The following is a 21,087-nucleotide window of genomic DNA, read 5'->3' as shown; positions in this document are numbered from 1 at the left end:
TCCTGCTCTTCCCCTGTGTCTATTATGGGCAAGTTTTTGTCATAGCTTCCCAGGAAAGGAACAACCATCAGGCTCCATGCCAAGTGGTGAATGTGTGAAGCAGGAGGGCAGAACAGAGTGCAGACAGATCTGCACCAGGGCACCACACAAGCTACCAATGCCTCACCACAACCTGGCTGACATAGCTGTGCTCCATCTCCCCAGTCCCAGGCTCAGCTGCACACTGCATCACACCGAGAGCTCACCAGAACCTCACAGCATCCTGAAACCAGTGCTGACAGGACAAAGATATTTCAAACCCAGAGGAGTCACACCTGACAGACTAAGGTCTGTGCTTCGTGTGCTGGCAAAAGGAAGAGGGTATTTCACTTTGTACACTTTTTACCAAAACAACCTTTAGCCAGGTCTACTCACTTTACTAGACAAGCAGTCACCCCAGGACACCAGCATGTCTCCAAGGAGGACAGCCCAGCGGAAGGAAGTATTTACACAGGCTTGTCTTCATGGAGACACAAACTCAGTGGGCTCTTCTGTGGTGTCAAGAGAAAGATATCTCAGGCAGAGGCAGAAATTGACTTCCCAATTGAAACTGCCTTTCAGATGAGAGCTCTCCTCTCCATCTTTCTCTGTATCTAGACAGAGACCCTGCTTCAATAGCTAAACATTGGTTGTTTGGTTGTGCCTGAATAATTCAATAGGGGCTGATCTCCCACATTAACCATCTGGCATCTCTCTGAGAGCTTTCCATTTCACGAGTGAGACCTTTATTGCTCTAAAAAATTGAACAAGAGCTACTTTTGAGTCTTCCAGTTCTGACAATTGTCCAGCTGCATTGAACATGATGTCAGAACACAGCCAGTGACAGAAGGACTTTCATCAAATGTGGGATACTCGGCAGCCTTGCACAGATACTGGGAATGGAAAGACTACTCTGAATTTAACCTGTGAAAAAAAAATAGATTTGAAAAACAGTAATTATTACTGTGTCCTCAGGAATGTGCACGCCTTTGTTGCAGTTCCCTGCAACCCTAAGAAACTGGAACATTTAGCTTGTTCTTACATGTGTGGCTTCCCTACAATTCATTTGTAAAACTATATATCCACCATTTCAAAGTAGCTTTGCTGTCTGAAATGGGGCAAGGTAGTTTTGAATGATATTACCTGGTCTATTAGAAAGGTCTAAATTTTTATTATTATTATTAATAATCATTCCTTTAACAGATTATAAAACAAATATGACATTTCAGCAACAATTCATCATTGTTTATACAGAACTCGTTGATGCATGGTGTCACCTTCCCATTCAAGTCCCACAGCCACCTTCCAGATCACAGAGTTTAAGAATTACAGTGCACACTGGACTAAATTCTTTCACAATGTAAGGCACAACTACATGATCACAAGTAGTAAACACAAACACTGAAAATAGAACTTAAGAGAATAAAACTTCAATTAAAAAGAAATAGAACCAAAACAGATTCATGCAAAAAATCTATCTACACCTACCAAGATGGTAGGATCCAGTTTAGAAGTACAGTACTCTGTAAGTACTAAGTAAAACTGCAACAAAAGTATTTTATAATACATTACTTCTAAATAACAAGTAAAAACTTATATTTTTTCCATTTATATTTTATACAATTATACAGAAATTAAGCTGTATGAACAATATTCACATCTGCAGTAATAAATTGATCATTAAAAGTCAGAAAAGAGGCAAACAAGACCATGTAATTTGTGGCACGCATCCATTACAGAACACCATTCATCAAGTTCACATCTCGAGTACTGAAGAAAAAAAACACGACCAAATGAATGGTACATTTGGTGACTGAGGCTATCTGTATCCAGGCAACAAAGCTCCATACAAAATTTGTTTTACCCAGCAGACCATAATTATGAAAGCTTGTGGTTATAATTTATTTCCTGTCCAGCAGCTAGAGTTTGCAAGGTTGAAACTACAGAAGTTAAAAGATTTTAAGAGAATTTACAATAACTTGAAACTGTTAGGCATTTTCAAATACACATTAAAATAAAAGACTTGACTCTTTTCCTTTTTGGTGATAAACTTTTGCAATTTTGGCATTCACTTTAACTTTTACATAACGTGACAGTGAGAAAACCTTATTAAACTTACCTAATGTTTGAATTTCACACTGAGAGGTAGCTTAAATTAAACCTTATGTAATGGCATAAAATGGGGTGGGGGGGGGGTGTGACTTTTTTTGTGACTTTTTTCTTTTCTTAAAAAAGTGACTATTTCTATACAAGCAGCATTTTGGACATGTTACTATAAAAAGTTCTGGTATTTGCTAACCCAGCAAGACGTTCCTTCAAACATCCCTTTCATGCCAGGATTCAAGCTCCAGCATCACATAATGGAGGACTTTGCCAGAAACCCAACAGCGGCAGCCTGGACCTGCCAGCACTGACCTGTTGACATATAACAATGAATACCCTTTCCTAGCCCTCTTTACCCCCCAAAAAAGCAGGAAATACAGATGAATTTGGTTTTAGTGTTCAGTTTCAGTCACAGGGGGAGGGAAAATTGGAAAATGTGCCTTCCAGGCTCCTGCTTTCAACATTGATCCAAAGAGGTAGCAGGGCTTCATATCAGTCTCTAAATGCACAGACACCTCTCTATCTGCTGCATAAGTGAGTGTGTAGTATATGGAGAGCTACGGATAGTAGGCAGAGTTTATTACATTACCTAGTACCTTACACTCTTCATTATTGTGAACTTAAGTGGTATCTAATGTTCTCTCTAAACATGCAAACTTCTTATTCAGTATCCCTTTAAAAAGAAACAGAAAAAATACCTCAAAATCCATATTTCCGTGGCAGGGCATATATGCAATTATATATGGTTTTGAAAAGTACATCAATTAGTGCTTTTGGAGAGGCTGTGTTTGGACAACAATTTTAAACTTACTCTAAAAGGGAGATGCTGAGGTCAAGATTTCAAAACCAAAGAAATGGGCAACTGGCAAGATCCTTGCAAATACATAAAATTCATTTTTTCTTATTTTATAATTTTAAAATTAAGTTCTACGAAGACGTGTGACTTAACATGTTTTTTGTTTATATGTGCTCTCAGATGATGATTGCGTTTTTGGTAAAAGGAACCGTGCAATTTTCCTTAGGGCCGAATGTATAAAGTGAAAAATCCAGCTGATTATAAATCTGCTGTCCAATGACTACAGCTAACACATGCAATGCATGTGATGCCATTCCACTTACTGTAGATTATCTTAGACAGCAAAAAGTGCACAGTGCAAATGACAGGATTGTTTCCTAGCTCTCTGAGAACATGAAAGCAGGAGGGGTAGTACCTGCAAGAGTAATTTATCAGTTTCAACATGCTCAAACCATGATATCATTCTTCTTGGCATAGTTTAGATTCTATTTGAACTTCAGCTCCAGCATGTTTTTTGTCCATCGCTAAGTACTGACCATAATTTTTTTTTAAGTTTTGCAACAAGCATTTGCTCTCATTCCATGGTTAAATGAAACTTAACAATCCAGAAAAGCAGTCGAGTTTTCTAGGTCCCTTTATGAATGTCACTTCTCCTACATCTAGCATGAGAAGCTCAACTGTTCTGGCTCATGTAATATAGACACAGAGAGCTTACCTCATGCTTCTGCTCCCAAATCCCTTCTTGCTTTGCTAATAAGAAAGCTTTTCCAGTGAGGATTCACAAACAATCCTAGTGGTCCCAAAGCCAACAAAAGTAGTTACTCATTGTTCTTGTGTACCTTGTGCTCCACACTCCATGACAACTTGGTTACTTGACAACTTCCAAAAACAGAGGAAAACCCCTACATTTCACCCTACAGCCTTGGAGTCTTGTGCCAGAGAGTGAAGCCAGCTGAAAAATGAGATTCCTCTAAACCTCTTGCCTCTGTTGGAAGCTGCAGCAGAAAATTCCTTTTGTCTCTTCATCTCCAGACAGTAACTTTTCCTACTGTGCCTCATTACTTTTATCCTCTTCATTCAACCTTTGCAGAAGAGGGGAGTACATGGGGAGAAGAAATAAATAACAGTGAAGCAGAGCCAGCTAAGATCAAAAGTCTGCTACTGACCTCTACAATGCTACCTGTCTCCAGTACTGCTGACACAAAGCCAGAATGGAACAGTAGGATTTGGCATTTGTGAGGCAAAAAAAAAAAAAAAAAAATGCAATGGACTGTGGATCTTTACTGGGAAGAGAGGTGTTGTCTCCAGAAGTTAAAAGAACCTCTCCCCACCCTTAGTAAGACCATCCTTTACACATTCACAAAACTTTCTATAGCTTGTCTCTGCCCATAAAGCAGCTGGTCTCTCATATTCTGCTCTAGCAGCAATTCTGAATGTACATGGAGTATCCTGCAGATGGGACAGTTTCAAGAACAAAGTCCACACCTCACTGTCCCATTCCTGATGCCATAGTAATGACTAGTAATCAAAGGCTGCTTGAGGATCCCACAGACTTACTGGTTTGAGTGCTGCTTTTGCCATTATTTTCACATCTTCCTCTATAATGGCTGCTCCTCAGTGAATTAGAGCAATCTGCCTATTGCTTGAGGCTGTAAAAACGCACCACTGTGCATCCTCCAGTTTCAAGACTCAGTCTCTTCTGCCATTTTATCAGTTTTCCCCTCTGTTCCTGTGTCTGCAGTCTGAAAAATCAGTGAATTAAACTATTTTGCCTGGAATCCTTTACTTTACTGTGGTAAAAGTCATTAGGCTTTTTACTTGGTTTTCCTGCTACTTAGATTTTAAGGCGGTGGAACAAAAAGCCCACATTCCTACTGAAACATGCCCACCAAAACAGTCAGACTCTGCAAGCATATTTGTAAATTCACAGTTTTTCACCTTCCAGTTCCCCTTATTATGGGATGTTTTCTTGAGCTTGAACACAGCTTCCAACCTGGCAGTGAAGCCAAGTATTATACTCAGTATACCATCAATTTGTCAACAAATACAGATCAGCACTAAGAATTACAAGCACAAAAGAAGGAACGTAAGACTCAGCAATGGAGTCATAAATTCACTCCAGTGAAAAGCTGTAGAAATCATGACCTACTGCTGAAGAATCAAAGCTCAAGTATGAAAGTTTCTACCCCACTGTTCCTCCAGATTTTAACAATCCTTCTTTCTACAAATGTGTGCTTAAAAACCATTTCTATCCCCTCAAAAAGCTGGTTATATAAACTGGCCAGCAAAAAGCAACTTTCAAAAATCAAGCTGGTTTTGTTCCTGAAGCTGAAGAACTCCACACCAAGGTGTGATCTGCAGTCAACCAACTGCACTGTTTCAGCAGCCTGCTGAAAAAGGTGACTCTGCTTGTCTTTACACAATGGCATCCCAAAAAGCTGAATTAAAAACAACCCTTCCAGAGCTTCTACCACTGCAGAAGACTCTCCTGAGCTTTCACATGTTCCCAATCAAAAGGTCTAAATACAACTAAATCTTCTAACCACTTTCCTAGCTCCCCTGAAAGATCTCCATCTTCCTCTGCCTCGTGTTTTGATCTCAGGCAGCTGTGGGAATTTTCTCCTTTCCCTCTCAAAATTCTTCCTGTTCTATATGGTTGTCCTTCACCTAAAGAACATCACAAAGCTCTTGTGTGCTACACAAAAGGGCAGAATTCATCTGGACTGGAGCATGACTGTCACATCTCTACTTTTCCCATATTTCTAAAGTCAGACAAACAAAGACTACAGAATTTTTTTTTTGTTTCTCTCTGTAAACAAATAAATATAAAAAAAAATCCCAGAGGCAGAGATTCTGTTCATATTTTCTATTCAAAGATTCTTACGCCAAACAGTTACACTGATGAGAAGAAACAGAGTCCAGAGGCTCTGTTCATATGGAATTGTTGCAGCACTTGTTTTTTTTTGGTGGTTGTTTTTTTGTTGTTTTTTGTTTTTTGTTTTTTTTTTCTTTGAGCAAGCAACTCTCAAGTTCAAACTAGAAAAGCAGATTAGTGTTTTGTGTGAACCACAGTTGTAGCCCAAACCCTTCTACAGTGACAAGAACAAGTTACATCATTCAGTTGGCTTTTGGGAAATAAGAACTGAATTTTAAGAAAACTCCTTGACAGTGCAAATGTAGAGAAGAGAATATGAAAGTTATAAATGTTAGAAGAGAATATGAAACATATAGATCTCTACTTCTGGAGTAGAAGGATGAATTTTCTTAACTGGACAGTTAATCAAGACAAGACTTTTTTTATAAAGGAGACACTTCTTCATTCCCATATAGAGCTGTAACTAGATAAAAGCAAACAAATCTTCCTAATGATGACTAAGCTACCATCATTGTGACAGAATTTGATTCCTTGCCTCAGGAAAGAAGTAGAGGAATTCTGGACACAACCTTTTTCTCTGAACAGCTGGCAAAATTTGGTAAGATACTGAAGCATTTGAGCATTTATTAGGGTATTTAAGACAAAAAAATCCTAAATATTGGAAGGCATAACCCCTGCTTAAAATAAGTAAGCTTAAGGGTTTTGAAATACCACTTAAAAAAGGAAGAAAAGTTAGAGACAGGCAAGCAAAAATTGAAGAGGTGCAAACAAAATTACAACAAAAAAGAAGTCTGGAGCCAACATGAACTGTACAAGAAACTTCTGTTCCCAGTACAGAAAATATGAATAAATATTTATAGTAATATATTTTGGCCTCTTAGTTAGAGCTGCTTGGCTTATAACAAAGCCAGTTTTCCATTCTAAGCAGACTATATCACATAACTAACATAACACTTCAGAGCCCCTGGTAATGGGGGGTCAGATGGAGTAATGGAAAAGTGAGGTTTGTTAGGTGTAGCAGGAGTTCAGCTTCTTCCACCAAAAGCTGATGGAAGGGACAGAAGAAAAGCCCAGAAAAACTACAGATGTCTCAAAAAACACTTTTTTTAGTTGGGTACCTGGCTTGGAAGGTCTATATGTCCCTTATAACAGCAGTGATCTCTCAGTGCTTCCAGGGTATGGGCAGGGGCAGAGATGTGCTACGGGCTTCTACCAGCATTGTTTTCTGCTTTTTAAAACCCACATGTAAAGGTTTATTGAATATTAAAACGTGTCAACCAAATTCGTAAAAGTGAAATCAATCACTATGGGATGGAATATTATAATGTATCATATAATATTGCTACAATGCCAGATAAACTTTGTCTCCTCATTCGTTCACACTTACTCTCTCAGAGAGACAGACGCACTCAAACACCAACTCTGTAATACAGTATGTGTAAAAGTGTTCCAGCACCCAAGTGCTGTATTGGATAGGGAATTGGCTGCTGATACTACAAGTGGGCAAATAAAACTGAGTTGAAGTTGAGCACGGCCATTTCCCTCACTGTGGAGTTCAAACTTTAAGGAGAAAAATGCAAGAACTAGAGAGATAGAAAAAACCCAAAATCACAGGAGGTTATGAAGACCATCAGATATGCAATCAAATGCAACAATTAGTTATGTTTTTACAGCAACACTGGATACATAAAATCCTCACAAGTTTTTGCATCTTCCTTTTTCTTTGAAGGAAACAAGAATAAACTTCAATATCACATAAATGCTGTTTCTCTTGAACAAAAAAATAAAAGATAAAAAAATACATTGTTACTCCTCTGTTTAAACTTTATTTACAAATAACTGGATATTTCTAATCTAGACATAAAAGCTCTTTCCATGATTAATGTCAGTAAGCTATGGATGATCTGAGCCCATGTCTCACAAAAAAATACAATAGTTTTGCTTGGTATCAATAAACATTTTAAAATATACTAGATTTTGCCAAGTGTTACAATCATTGTCCAAACTGAATAGTAGTCTGAGTGCTGAATGAAGTGCATCAACAGAAATAGTAAATTTTAGTGTAACGTTTCTTTGTCACTCACGATAGCCAGTTATCCTTGCAAGTCATTAAAGCAAGTATCACAGACTCGGACAGGCTTCTTAGAAGAAGGGGTTAAGGCATTCTTTGCTGAGCACTCGGCACAAAAGATATTTCCACACTGTCTACAGTGATGCTGCAAAAGAGAAGAACCATACATGCTGAACATCAGTGGCAGAGCAGTTATCACTAATAGAGATCACTATCGTGTCAAGTCAACTCTCAGCCAAATCAACTCTTATGTTTCAAAAATTAGTCTTAAATTTTAATTGGCAGTTACACAGCACACAGAACGTCATTTGAGTAAATCCTTTCTAAAGGGTATATGAGTAAAACAATCAGAAGTGCTTTGCTGAGTCAAGAGACTATACCAGTTTCAGGAAATAGATGGCTAAGTTCATCCTCTTCTAGAATTTGTTCTCTTGAATTTGTTCTGGTCACATGAAATACATTCTTCTTATATAAAATTACCAGCTTTCAGATTGAGAAGTATCTTTGAATCAAAGGATTGAGCAGCCTTTGTTCAAAGACTACCCAAAGAACATCACCAAAATAATGCAGGCCAGGGGGAATCACCTAAGACTACACCACCTAAGACACCTCTGCAAAAAAATGAACCTCACAAATATCCCTCATCTACTTCATTGCCAAGTCACTTCTGGATGAAGGGCAGACCCTGCCAATTGACACTACCATCTTAGCTGACCACAGCAGTTCTTCAAGCAAGGTCTGACTACAGACATAGAACACATCCAGTTGTTTCTTCTGTTCCATGTTTACAAATGTACAGTCACAAAGCACCAGATCATGGTGATGGCCTCATATTTTCACACATACCTAATTTCAACCAATCTACATTCCTTTTATACCCATAAATCTAGTTCAGATTGGTTATAAATATATTTTCTGTAAATATGCTTACAACAGTGTTATTTTTACTGCTTGCTTAGGGGATTGAAGTATTTTAACACTGTTTATAAACTGATGCTGTTAGAATGGAAAAAGAATCACGAGTAAAGTAAGCTCCACAGCCATTATTTTTAATATGTTAAGGCACTTCAAACAATAACTGTATTCTGAGATGTCTTGAGGTCACAGTACTATTCAGGCCATCTTATGAAGTCCATATCCCATCTAAGAGTTTGCAAACAATAAAAAAAGAAAATCACCATAGACACAGAGTAGAAGACACCTACCCTTCTTACTGTCACGGAAAAGCCTTTTCCACAGGCCATACAATTCTGTACCTCATTGTCTTCTGCCCACTTCCTGTTGAGAGCTTGTGTGTGTTTGATCTATATAGAAAACATAAAAAAGGCATCAGGCATTAAAAAAAATGCATGTCTAATTCCCTCTAATAGCCTCTATTTCAACAGCATGAACTACTCATTGCAAAATAAAAGCACAATTCTGTCATGATACCCATGGCTTATATTCGTTCAGAGATGAAACCTTCCAATCTTCAAACTGAGGGAAGATTTAATAACACACAGACAGAAGTATGACCCTTACACACCACAAACATAACACCTTAATTCAACCCACCACCAATCTGACACAAATTTGAAATTTTCCTAATGTCCCAGAGTGAATCAACAGATTTAATAGCTTCAAATCAAATTATACCTGCAATGACTGGTTTTCTCGGCCAAGTTCCTGCATTGCAGCAGTTGTATTGTCCAGCTTTTTCTTCATTTCTACAAGTTTGGCTTGAAGCTTTTCAATTTCTCCCTCACTTTTTATACACCTGAGGTAAAATAATAAATAGTAAGCCCAAAGCATTTAAGACAATGTAAACTTTGTGTGTCAATGTAAACAATGTGTGTCCTTTGGATTGGTTGTAACTGAGAAGTTACCCACATAAAATCCAGCCAAAAGAATCCTTGTTTTGAAAAGTTCTTGGATGCCTTAAGTAGGAAAATATTCTGTTGTAAGAATCAGTTAAAGACTATACTGGAATTGCTCCTAAGTATCTGCAGCTTGTCAATATCTGTAGTTAAGCCTCACAACCAGGGACAGTGCTGAATGTAATCCCTCAACAGCAAGCTCTCATTAAATGCCCCTGTGCAACAGGACACTCTCGCAAACCAGCTGCTGCAGATCAGGTCAGGCAAAGAGCAGAAAAGAAACCTTTTTCTTCTATCAAGGCCACCTCCCGTCAGCTGAAATTCAGTTAGCTGCTCAAAGCCAAATTTCAAAGGGTGTTTTTCTGCCAAGCTGTAAACAGCTACTAGATGAGTTCAACACAGTACAGCAAGGGACTGCCAAAGAAAGAGGATCTCACTTGAATCGACCCCATCCTTTTCCAAGGTCTACTGCTCAAAAGTCAAATCATCAAGCTTGACAGTACCAACAAAAGTTTTCCCCTCTGCCTTCTCCAAACACGTCAGGAAATAAGGACAAAAAAAGCTTCCTGTCTCACAGATGTTTCTTCTGCCCTGGAAATCACTGCATTCAGGTAGCTCCCACTGCCTTGCAAGGCCTCCTGCTGCCTGAAGGAAAAGCACTCTGCTTACCTAAAACTTAAATGTATTGTAGAGATAAAAGCAGGACTGGAGAAAATAAGACCGCAGGTTTTCAGGAGAAAGAAAATGCCTCCTTTGTGAACTTCCGTCTATCTAATACAATTACACGTTCAGTCTCCTAACACAGAATAGTGGGCACACCTAGGAGTTCCAATGCCAATTCTATGTTACTTAAGGGGTCCCTTCCAGGCTTCTGGATGACACAGGCATGTATTTGAACTGAATCAAGGCACAGGAGCCTCAGAGTGATGGAGAAGGACAGTTAGTTTGGGTAAGAGAAGTTCTCTCTGCCAGGCCTCACAAGGTTGAAACAACAGATGAGAAGACACAGCCTATCTGAAATCTCAGAGAAGACCAGTGGATTTAGAAGGCTCTTACAGATGGACATAAATCTTGGAGAACAAGCACAGAGCTGTGGCTTTGGTGATAAGTAAAGATCCTGATAAGCCTGCCTTATTTTCTACAGAACAATCACAAACAGCACAGTTGGTTCCCAAAACCTCTTGCTGGGCATGGCAGTGATGACAGAAGGTTGCACTCTGGAAACTGCACCCACAGCCCAGACACTACAAACAAATACAGATTTAAATAAAGCATGAATACAGAATCCCAAATCAACTCAAACAAGTTTTCATTCTCAGTTCATTTAATTTCTCAAACTACACTTCCACACCATCATGACCACAGCTTACCTCTCCAGCAATGCCCTTCTCTCATCCTGATTATTCTGGACTGTTGCTTCCAAGACAGCATTGTCCCCACGTAAATCATCTGTCTGTTTCTCCAGCTCACTCACTCGTCTTTGGCTGCTTTGCCACTCTTTCTTCATGGTAGCCAGGTTTTCATTCAGGGCTGTGACCTGCATGGTGAGCTTGGTCTCCTTTTCCTCATGTTTCCGTTTTTCTTCTTCTTTGACTTTTTTCTCTGCATGCTATAAAAACAATGGAAAAATGAAAAACAAGCTTCAAAGTATTCTTTCTCTATTCCCTACATTTAATTGAGGCAAAGAATTTTACTGTAATAAAATCACTACTTTTAATCAACATATTCTATTAGACAAGGCTGTCACCTCACTGAATTTTCCTATACCATTAAATGCCTCAAAGATTTTTTTGATCTTGTCATTTAAAAACTCATGTAAAGTGAAACTAAAGTCAACTCATTGCTTCTTTTATGACCCTAGAAGAATCCAAAGGCATGTTCACAAAACAACAGTCTCATTCTCTCTAACATACTAACCAGTTTGGCTTCAATTTCAGCACATTCTTTCTTCAGCTCCTCTTCCCTCTTTTTCAGCTGATCTTTGACAGCTTGTTGTTTTTGTTTCTCCTGTTCCAGAGTTGAATTCACATTATCTACTTTGCCCTGCAGTTCCAATTTCTGTTGAATCAATAGCTGGTTTGCATCCTTGAGATTTGTCACCTCCTGTTAGGATACAGAGTTCAAAGTTAAAGTAGCAACACTGAAATTTGGATTTAAATTCAAAAATACTGTAATTCTTTCCTAGGAGAGGATGGCAGTAACTTTTAGTTTTATCACTGGAAGAAAGGATGATTTCATAGAGCAAAATATCAGTGATTTTCATGATCAAAGTTTTAAACTTATATTATGATCAATATTCAAATTTAAAAATAATTTTAATGCATGTTTCTGCTGAAGTAGAGAAGAAGATCTGTTGAATTGTTTTCTACCATTCCTTGTCATTTTCTAGGTACTGTTCTAAAATTTACTTCATATTGTTCTCTGAGTGCAATAATGAGGTTAAAAACTTCATAATGACAATGTATAACTGGATGCTGATGTAAGAAAGTTAGTTTCTGTTAGTCGTCAATGTATAAAAAATTACTCTGTTTTAAGCATGTGGGATGATATAAATAATGGCTTTACTTGTTCTTCTGTAACTGAACTCAAGTAGAATAGTTAGTTTAATTTATAGAAACCATTTTCCTTAAAATTACACAGCCAAACATATAGGTACTAACAGACTAATAGGGGTGGACTATTTCCCATAAATCAAAATTCACAATACAAGTTAAAACCAAACCAAGCACCCTGAAAAGAATATATCCTCAGAACAAGAGGATGCCCTAGAGATACATATATATCCCTTCCTTGCTAGGAGGTGGGAAACAGAATTTAAGTCTTTGGGAGACTTTCAGTTTGATTGCTTGTAGGGAGATGAAGGAATTACTATTAAGCTGATACTGGTGTGCCCACCATTTACATCCTTATAAATTTTATTCTTTAGAATAGAGATTTTAGGAACAACAAGAATTAAATACCTTTCCCCAAGCACAGAGTCCTCAAGAGAAACAAAGTACAGAGTTATACCTAAAAATTACAGACCATTTTCTAAACAATAGAGAGCAAATGAACATCTGAAGGTCATAAGTTATCATGTAATTTTCTTTTTATTAGTGTATAGGGAATTGTGCCTGTATTTATACTTGTGCAACAATTTAAAATATGTATGCTTAACAGATGCTAATATAACTGCTAACAATACATTAAGGAAAACACAAACTGCAGCCTTTTAGGAAGGTTAGTTTTTATAGAGACTAAAAAGCAACATGTAGAGTGTGGCAAGAAATAGTTTTACTAAAGACTAAAAACTACTTCATTAAATCCTCCCAACTTTTACCCTTTAGAGAGCTCAACTGATTGTTAAGATTTTGGAAGAGAGTTTGTCTTTTATGAGGCTTCCCCAACTGTGACTTAAGGCATTTTAAGAAACAACACTAAGGGAGTTGCAACTCTACCGTGCATCCTTGAGAAGTCTCAGATGTGCCTAGAGTATCCAGGAAACCTTCACCATCGTGACTCTTTTGGACAGCTTTTCATTTCAGAATAGTCAAGCAGGGGTATGCAGAGTAAACTTACAGTGGAACTGAAGAAAAGCCAGGACATACAACCCACCCTGAAGCTAAGACAAGTTATGCAGCCCACCTGGCTCATTAGGCCCTGGTGGCTCAAGGATCATCACCAACCATCATTGCTGAGGAAGCTCAATAAAATCCAGGCTTTGGTTCCCTTACTGGTAATACCAATATTTACAATAACCATCTTTGCAAAGCCATTCCAGATAACATCGACTGAGTAGGCACATATTTCTCATCAGATAACCAAACACATGCAGAAGACTTAGTTTGTCTCAATTTACCTTCTCAAACTCTTGCTTGCAGGCTCTAAGTTCTTCACCCAGCTTGGCACTTTCTTTTTCAAGTCTATTCTTTATTTCCTGGAGTTCTGTCGTTTTACATTTTTCATTAGCCAAATCCTTTTCTTTCAAAATCTTAAAGAGAAATAGAAGTGCTAAAAAAGTTACCTCTTCCAAGATCATAAAACAAAAAACCCAATCAATCAAAAAACATCCAGGGCCCAAAAACTACTTGGTGACTTTATAATTATGGGGAAACAACTGCCATATATCTATCCATAGTTTGTAATGCAATTGGCAGCATGATTGCAGTTTTAGATTTAAAACTAATAATGTTTTCCCACCTGTCTAGCCACAAACCTGTCTAGAACAAGTTAACAGCATATTCTGAACCAAATTCACTACAACTGTCTCTTTTTAAAGTATTTCACCAGAGGTTGAGTATAACTGTCATTGCTATGCACTACAACAGTGTTATGGTTTCAAATCAGGGACGTAATAGAAAATAATAAAGGGTGCCTGCAGGGGGTGGATGTGAAATCTCCTGGGTGGAGATTTCAAAAGGCAAAGGCATTTACCTTGTCATTCTGAAGATCTTGCAGCATTTTGGCCTTCTCACCCAGCTGCTGTTCTTTCTTTGATGCATCCTGCTCCAGCGTAGACTTAGCTTTCTTCAGTTCCTGAATCTGTTGATTACTGCTAGCAATTCGATTCCTGCTGGAAACTAATTCTTCTTGAGCTAGAGCAAGTTTTTCTTCTGTGGACTAATTACAAAGAGAGTTCTGAAAGTTATTTGTCAGTATAAAAGTTTCAGATACTAAAGAGCCAGGTAAACATTTTCCAAGTAGAAAAATTGCTACCTAGAGTGCAACATTTAGCCTCAAATGTTGACAGAGCATAACTACAGAAACTTCTGGTTTACAAGGTTACCCTAAGTAAACAGAAACTATGTCAGCATCATTTCCAGGAACAAAACCTTACTGTACATAGTCCAGTTTGCATCCTTACACAGACAAAAGGTGAAAACATGCAGAAGGGAAGAGAACAAAAGGTAACTGACAAAAAGAGAATACACTTGAATTTGCTCACACAAATTAATTTTATTATCTAGGCAAATCAACTGTTCTATAACTCTAGACAGCTGTAACTTAAGAAGCAGTGAAGCTATACTTAAAAGATTTCAAAAATCATTCAATGCTATTTTTCACTTACGATTTAATAAAGTTAGTGCTAGGACAACTGTAAATTTTTTTGAAATTATGAAGTGAAATGTAGAAGATAAAAATGCTAATACCAGGATAAAATGTTTCACAGTTTCTGCTGCATAAGTATTGTAAACATTAAGTTTAAATTTTCAAAATTCAAAATCCAGAGATGATACTCTATTTGCTTCTCTCACCATTAGCTAGAAAAAGAACTTTGATTTCTCTCTCTGAAACAGGTCACAAAATCCCAAGAAGTAATCAAAAACTTGCACCCAAAGCCAAAGCTCATTCTGTTTGCTCACAGCAAAGTCAAACTTCGGGGGTCTTTTTGAGTTAATATTCTGCAGGTTTTTTAAACTTTCTACCTTAGATAAAGACTAGTTCCACTTGAAACCAACAAGAAAAAAACAAACAAACAAACAAACTCATCCCCTATTTCTCAAAAATACTGATATTTTATGGAAATTTTTGATGCTATGATACAGAAGGTAAGCTGAGATTTATTATTTGTAATAAGTTTATTGCCTTCAGTGCAGCAGTAAGGATTTAAATTCTTTTTGAAGTTCTTGCTTAAATATTAATCAAACCCCTTGTTGAAGGCTAATGGTTTAAAAGGAACTAAAATCAGAATGTTCACTCCATTCAATTATACATATGCTTTAGTCACTCCCATGTTGATTTAAAAGCTAATTCATTTCTGATGCCTCATGATGCTCTTTTGTAATATCTAAAGTATTTTGCTTGTAGTCAGACTTAATTTGAAACAGCAGTGATGGAACACTGCTGATTCAACGGCATTTTCAACAATTCCCATGACTCTTAAAAAGCTCACACCAGCTTTTAAAATTAATTTCAGACAAATTACTTTACTTGCTTTCTGAGATATTAGAGTTTACTACTTAATACTTCGAAAGGTGTTGAATCAGAATTTTTTGTAAAAGAACCAGGAGGCTTTTTTGGAGTTTCAAGGTTTCAGTAGGGTGGGTATTTCAGAAAGCAAAATTATCTCCCTCTGTTCCATTGTGTGCAGTGGAATACCATACTTTCCTAACATTGAGGAAAGACAGAAGTCTAGCATCATCATATAACATCTTCACAGGAAAACCCAACAGTGTCTAAAGTTTTAGAAAGAAAAATAGTAAAGACGCAACTTTTATTCAAATTTGTTTCCAGTAGAAGAAATGTGGTTATATCAAATTTGCTAGCACCAGATGATGAAATTTGATGAAGTGGATAGTGACACCCACACACAGTGGGTGCTTCTCTCTCAACCCACCCCTCAAAGTGTCTGCACTGTACAGGTTATCTCTGTAACAGGGCTGAAACAAGGTACAGAACAAAAGAGGTCAATCAGTACTTATGTATGTAAATAAACAGAAATGCTAGGTTGACTAGTACAGAGTTTAAATAAATAAAAATATTAAAAAATTACAGTTCTATTCACTACACCTTGGGCTGTGCCAGTGCAAATCATAGCACCAGCATCACAACTGGTCCTAGCAGGGTGGCGGGACCTAGATTCAGTCTATCCACATGAAGTGCACAGATTAGCATACTCCGTGTGCTCCCTGATCCCAGTCCACAAGGACCAACATTAAATTATTCACAGATGATACCCTGATCTCTCTTCACTCCCTGAGGAAAAGAGTTTGACTGACTGTATGCAACTTAGGCTCATGACTTACAAAACTGAGGTCTGGCAAGTGAGTTTTTTTCCAGAACATTCACTGAATATATGCTGACAGCAATGCCAACATTGGAGACAAAGAAACATTCTTTTGAAAACACAGAAGAAACCAGGACTGACTACAAAGAGCACAATTGCCAAAACTCAAGAATACTTGGCAGAGCTTAGGAGATCAGATTCAGAGAAAGTATTCTCACACTAAGTCAAAATCAAGGTTAAAATAACAGTTTGTACATTTTCATTAACTCTTCTATATAAAAAATGCCTTTTTCATGCAAAAAATTGAGTGACTATATGCACACACAGACAGATATCTGTATAAATATGTGTGTGTATATACAAAAAATTATTAAGTGGTATTCTTTTTTAATTATATATATCCTTTTTTTAATCAAAAACTCCAGCTTTAACAAGCACTCAACTCCTACCCTATTTCTTTTCCCAGGCACAAAGACGAAAACGTGTGTGAAAGTGACTGTTAGAGATATTTTTAAGCCAAAGTAAATTTGCAGCAAATAGTATCCACAGAATTATAACTGCATTCCCACTTCTGATTTTATTCTTTATTCTATTTTTTTTTTTTTTTTTTTTTTTTTTTAACTACAACACTTCTCCGGTTTCCTCTGCAGGCTGCAGAGGTTCACGGTTTGCACCTGGCCAGAGCTGCACGGCTGGGGCGCTGTGCCGGACCCAGGAGCCGGAGCCGCGCGGTGCCGATGGCGCTGCGGGGAGCAGAGCCCTGCCCTGCAGCCCGGCCCGGGCAGCGCCGCAAACCTGCCCCGAGGGCTCCCTTCACTCCCCTGCACCGCCACCGCCGCCTCCCCGCCGGAGCGGAGCCACTTTCCCAGAGGCCAGCAGATGGTGCTCTGAGCACACCCAGCTCCCGCCGTGCCCTCCCGGCACACAGACCGCTCCATGGCACCCACCGGCCTTTCAGCATCCCTTCCCACGCCTGCAACCTTGGCCAACAGCACGGGGCCGCACCATGGGAGGATGTTTAAGTTTTCTCTTTTAAATCCAGCATTGCTAGGATGTCACAGTATGGTCGTGCCTGTTCTGGACAATGCTGGGCTCCTGACTCAACACTGCTCTGCAAGGGAGTTCATATCTCTGCTAAACATCCTGCACTGAAAGACACCCAAGCTGACTCTACTGCCTACTAAGAGGATTAAGGCCAATCTAAAGCTCAGCCTGCCCATCAGGTTTGGTTCCAAATTTCAGTCAAAACACACAGCCCTGGCTCAAATAAGCCACTTTTAATAAGTAACTTGCCCAAGGCAAAACATCATGCAGACAACTGATTTTCGATAGGCTGTGAAATTCTGCTATAAAGTTCTTCTGCCTTCAGTGGCATTTTGATATTCATCTCTCAAGACTAACATTGTCACTCCGAGGCTGTCTGAATATCTGAATGTGTTTTTTCTTTTGTGGTCTTCTAAGACAAGTTATCACAGCTTCTTTAGTTTAATGTACTGAGGTAGCACAGCCATGATTAAAGTTCAGCTCACCACCTTTTCCCTCTTCCAGAGGAAAAAAAACCAAAAAACTAACATATGCTTTTTTACAAAAATTTTAAGTCAAGCCAACTTACATCATAAATCAAGTTACCTGATTGCTCACCTTAAAAATCTCATTTCCCCATTGCCATCATCTTATTTTAGCTTTTTGCATAGAGCTCTCCCTCTCTCTGACTACCATCCCCATTGGGTCTAAATACATGTGAGACTCTTACTGTCCTATTTTATACTTGTCAGGACTAGAGGTCATCAAACTGCTTTAATAACAATAGTCACAGCTATTTTGCAACAAGTGATACTTTAATGAAAACTATACCAAAAAAAAAAAAACCCCAAGTTACTGAACAAATCCAATGTTTCTACAGGCCACTCCATTACCAAATGGTGATTTAAATGCATTGCAGGAAATAAACTCACAGATGTATATGTGCACCAATAACAAGCTGAAAGAAAGAATTGCTTAAACCACCACTGCTTGTTAATCATGCAGAGGTTCTCCACAATTTAACGTAGCAATTCAACCATGGTGCACTGAAAGTAAAGCTTCAATAACCTACAGGGAAACATGGCAGATAATTTAATACTACAGAGGACTAAGTCTAATAAAATTGCAGTGGCCTGTATGTAAAGGAGGTATTTCTCTGTTTCTTAAAATAACCTGAACCTAGAATTCAGTCTCTGTGGTACAGTATGTCCTGGGACCAACTGAAGTCTTGGCTTAGTACTGACACAAAGCAGAAAGCCAGAAAAAGGGGCCAAAACCCACCTTTTCTGACTGGCTCAATCTCAGCAATACCACTTTGAAGGCACTGCACACTAATACAAAACCAGGTAACTTCAGTTTAGGAGTAGCAAAAACTTCAAGGACTAAATTCTGGCACTTGTATTCCAGGCAGGCCCAGAAACCTACTGTTTCTATTAGTTTGACATCTCTTAATATCTACCATCAGCCAGGAATACCCTAGTTAAATCCTGTGGAAGATAGCAGTTGCTGGCAGACCTTGCCCTAATTACCTATGCTATTTAAATTAGTTGAAAGCTACAGTACATAACAAGAAAAACCAACATTAAAAAAAAAAAACTCTTTAATGAATATAAAAACAAATCACCTTTCACTTTGCTGCTGCAGAAATGAAAGGGTATTTCAGGTAAACTGGCAAATATGTTTGCCTTTAAATTAGTTTCAGAATATCCTTTATCTCGGGGGAAGGGATTAAACAGCACTAAATTCTATATATAGCAGAAGAGATTGTTTTTCACTTATACAGTTCTTGCATTGTTTCTTGGTCTTCAACATGGATATTAACATCTACTAAGTCACATATGACATTAAAAAGATTGCAAGTACCTTAAGGTCCTGCCTGGTTGCCAGGAGCTCAGATTCTTTCCCATAAAAATCCAGCTGCAGCTTCTCCATGTTTTCCTTATGTTTATCATGGGCCTTCTGTAAGTCTGCTAGCTTACTTTTCTCTGCTTTAAGCTCCTGTGCTGACAAAATAGACTGCTGCTGTAGTTTATTCTCCAGCTCTGCCTGAAACATAAGCATAGAAAGTTTTAGTTAAAGTTACAGACAGTAAAGTTAGCTTAAGCATTTCAATAAAATGCATTTCTGCTGAAAGAAGAGAATTTTGTTCTTTTTATGGAATAACAGTAACTTGGTATTTGTGATTTTATAGTAACATTTTATAACTAATTTAACAACAAAATTTAATTCACAACAAAAGACTAAGTGAAAGACATTAAGACCAAACATTAAAAATTGGAATAACGTTTCCAAGTGTGCAAGTTTTGGCTGAGGTAGAGTCTTCTTCATAGTAGTCAGTGTAGGGTCTATGTTTTGGATTTGTGGTGGGAGCAGTGTTGTTATCACAGGGATGTTTTAGCTACTGCTTAGCAGTGCTCACACAGAGCCAAGGTCCTTCCTGCTTCTCACACCACCCCACCAGCGAGAAACCTGGAGATACACAAAACTTTGAAGAGGGAACAGCCAGGATAACTTATCCCACTGACCAAAGGGATATTCCATACCATATGACATCATGCCTAGCATATGGAGCTGGCAGAAGAAAGAGGAGGGAGTTTGGAGTGATGGTGTTTGTCTTCCCAAGTCACCAAGCAGCTCTGTGGTGCTGAGTTGATGGTTGGGTTAAACCACGACACCAAGACCTAATGTTTCCAGAGGCTGTCTAAAGCACAAATATGAACATGTAGCATTGGGCAGCCAAAGCTGGAGCCACATTTAACAGTCTATGGCACACAGAGCAACATTCCCTAATGTTGTAAGACATTTGAACTCTTTCCATTATGGTTTATGAGTTTCATACTGTCAGTCAGATAAATTCTTTTGGTATAATATGAGAAGACTTGGTTTAAAACTGTCATGGACATTTCAAAACACTGTACAGTTTGTCTAAAAGTACTCGCACAAAATCCTCCTGCTTTACAAGAAAATGGCAGCTCTTGCTTTGATCCTGAAGCAAAAAACCCACACTCAATCTAGCTTATTTACCCCTTTATTAAAATTTAATTCCTACGGAATTCATATTTCAGTACTGGTTCATTATTGCTGTTGATATTGTTGTTTTTATCTCCAACAGCACCTGAAGACCTCACTTCCACATCATGACCTTATCTTTTCCAACAAGACTACAGCAAACAGACTTTATCACAAAGTTATTGACATAAAAGCTTCAGTATTTATCAGAGGAATTTACACTCATTTTCTTATAAGAGCAAGAAAGGACAGTCTTACCTTTTCTAAAAGGGCAGTTTTTAATTCAGCTTGCAGTGTCTCACTATGTTTTTTCTTCTGCTCAAAAGATTCATTTAACTCTCTCAGCTTTCCCTGGAGATGTTGCTCACTTTTTTCTTTTTCCTTCAGAAGACCCTGGATTTCCAGTACTTGTGCTCTTGCTGAATCAAGGTCCATAGACAACTGCTTAGAAATCTATATTCAAAAATATTAAGTAACTATACTAAAGTATATGAATTAAATTTAAGTCACTATTTGTACATGTTGTTCACAGAACCAGACCATCCCACAGTGCCACTGCTGTTTCAGACCTATGTCGTTGAACAGTGGCAAGCAGATTCTAAGAACTACTATAATACATTAAAATAATCT

General features: G+C 38.1%; 1 protein-coding gene across 4 annotated transcripts in view; it reads right to left on the bottom strand.

Moving 5' to 3' along the window:
- Nucleotides 1–1,190: 1,190 nt before the first annotated feature.
- EEA1 (early endosome antigen 1) overlaps nt 1,191–21,087 on the bottom strand; it is a 66,439-nt gene continuing 46,542 nt past the window's right edge. For 3 of the 4 annotated variants that reach the window (XM_083860039.1, XM_083860040.1, XM_083860041.1), the window contains 9 exons: nt 20,716–20,910; nt 19,312–19,494; nt 14,133–14,318; nt 13,558–13,689; nt 11,637–11,822; nt 11,090–11,328; nt 9,499–9,619; nt 9,069–9,167; nt 1,191–8,008 (listed from right to left, as the gene is read on the bottom strand). In XM_083860039.1, coding sequence (XP_083716165.1) covers nt 7,886–8,008; nt 9,069–9,167; nt 9,499–9,619; nt 11,090–11,328; nt 11,637–11,822; nt 13,558–13,689; nt 14,133–14,318; nt 19,312–19,494; nt 20,716–20,910 — 1,464 coding nt within the window. In that variant the 3' untranslated portion in view covers nt 1,191–7,885. Of the gene's footprint in view, nt 8,009–9,068; nt 9,168–9,498; nt 9,620–11,089; nt 11,329–11,628; nt 11,823–13,557; nt 13,690–14,132; nt 14,319–19,311; nt 19,495–20,715; nt 20,911–21,087 lie in introns of those variants that run through there. The other variant, XM_083860042.1, reaches the window with a different exon arrangement.

The sequence above is a fragment of the Zosterops lateralis genome (genome assembly GCF_965231275.1).
Source record: "Zosterops lateralis genome assembly, chromosome: 4".
NCBI classification, from domain to species: Eukaryota; Metazoa; Chordata; class Aves; order Passeriformes; family Zosteropidae; genus Zosterops; species Zosterops lateralis.
Note: the sequence above shows the minus strand (reverse complement) of the source record. Positions and strands in the feature narration are given on the sequence as shown.